Here is a 1,026-nt window from a genome sequence, read left to right on the forward strand (position 1 = left end):
GGGGGGAGGTGCTGGAGGGGGCGCTGGGCCTGCATGGCTGGGGGGGGGAGGCTGGCAGGCAGCTCGCCTTGCCTGGGCCTGGAGCTGCCTGGGCGGCTGCCTGGGTGGTGCCGGCTGCCTGGGGCTGCCTGGGTGCTTCTTGGCTGTCCCACCTGGCCGCGCCCCAGCCTGTCCCGCACGCCCCCGCACCCACCCGCCCTGGCGCAGCCCAGAGCAGCGCCTGGACCGCGGCTTTTTGGAGAAGTGGCGGTGGAGCCACCTGATCATGGATGAGGCTCACGCTCTGAAGAACAGGAACGCGTCGCGCACCACCCGCCTGCGCCGCGTCTCCAACGCCTCGCGCCGCCGCATCATGATGACGGGTGAGCGGCGGCGGCGGCGGCACGCGCCGGCAGCGTCATGCTGCTGCTCGGCCACACCCGCACGGTTCTTCGCTCCATCCTGGCCGGCCCCGCCTGTTCTTCGGCATACACACACACGCGCGCGCGCACGCACACACACGCGCACACACACACTCACATCACGCGCGCCCCCCTCCCCCTGCAGGCACGCCGCTGCAGAACGACCTGGCGGAGCTGCAGAACCTGCTGCACTTCCTGCTGCCCTCGGTGTTTGCGGCGCAAGGCTTCGAGGACCTGGCAGACATGCTGCAGGCGCGCCGCTGGCCACTGCTGCCACCGCAGCCGCCGCCGCAGGCGGCGCGTGCCCGGTGCCCATGCTCTGCCGCCCTTCGTGGCGGCCGCCGGCACCAGTGCGACCATGCGCCTTGCCTGCTGCTCCTGAGTCTGCTTGCTCGCCCTGCCGAGCTGGCGCCGGCGCCGACGCCCTGCCCGCCCCTCCTGCCCCCCCCCTCCTGCACCCCTGTCTCGCCTGCAGGGCGACGACGACGAGATTGCCAAGCTGACTGAGCGCATGAAGGCGCTGCTGGGGCCCTTTGTGCTGCGCCGCCTGAAGCAGGAGGTGGCGGGGCAGCTGACCACCAAGTCGCACGCCACGGGTGAGGGGGGCGGGGGCCTGCAAGTGTGT

The 1,026-nt window shown here is 72.5% G+C and overlaps 1 protein-coding gene across 1 annotated transcript in view; it reads left to right on the plus strand.

The window, feature by feature from the left end:
• Positions 1–620, plus strand: part of CHLNCDRAFT_17545 (hypothetical protein) — a gene marked incomplete at both ends in the record, with an annotated part of 1,702 nt that extends 1,082 nt beyond the window's left edge. Inside the window, 2 exons of the mRNA XM_005850137.1 lie at positions 218–362; positions 547–620. Coding sequence (XP_005850199.1) covers positions 218–362; positions 547–620 — 219 coding nt within the window. The remainder of the gene's footprint in view (positions 1–217; positions 363–546) is intronic.
• Between the last annotated feature and the right edge of the window lie 406 nt (positions 621–1,026).

This window comes from Chlorella variabilis, assembly GCF_000147415.1.
Source record: "Chlorella variabilis unplaced genomic scaffold CHLNCscaffold_4, whole genome shotgun sequence".
In the NCBI taxonomy this organism is placed as follows: domain Eukaryota; kingdom Viridiplantae; phylum Chlorophyta; class Trebouxiophyceae; order Chlorellales; family Chlorellaceae; genus Chlorella; species Chlorella variabilis.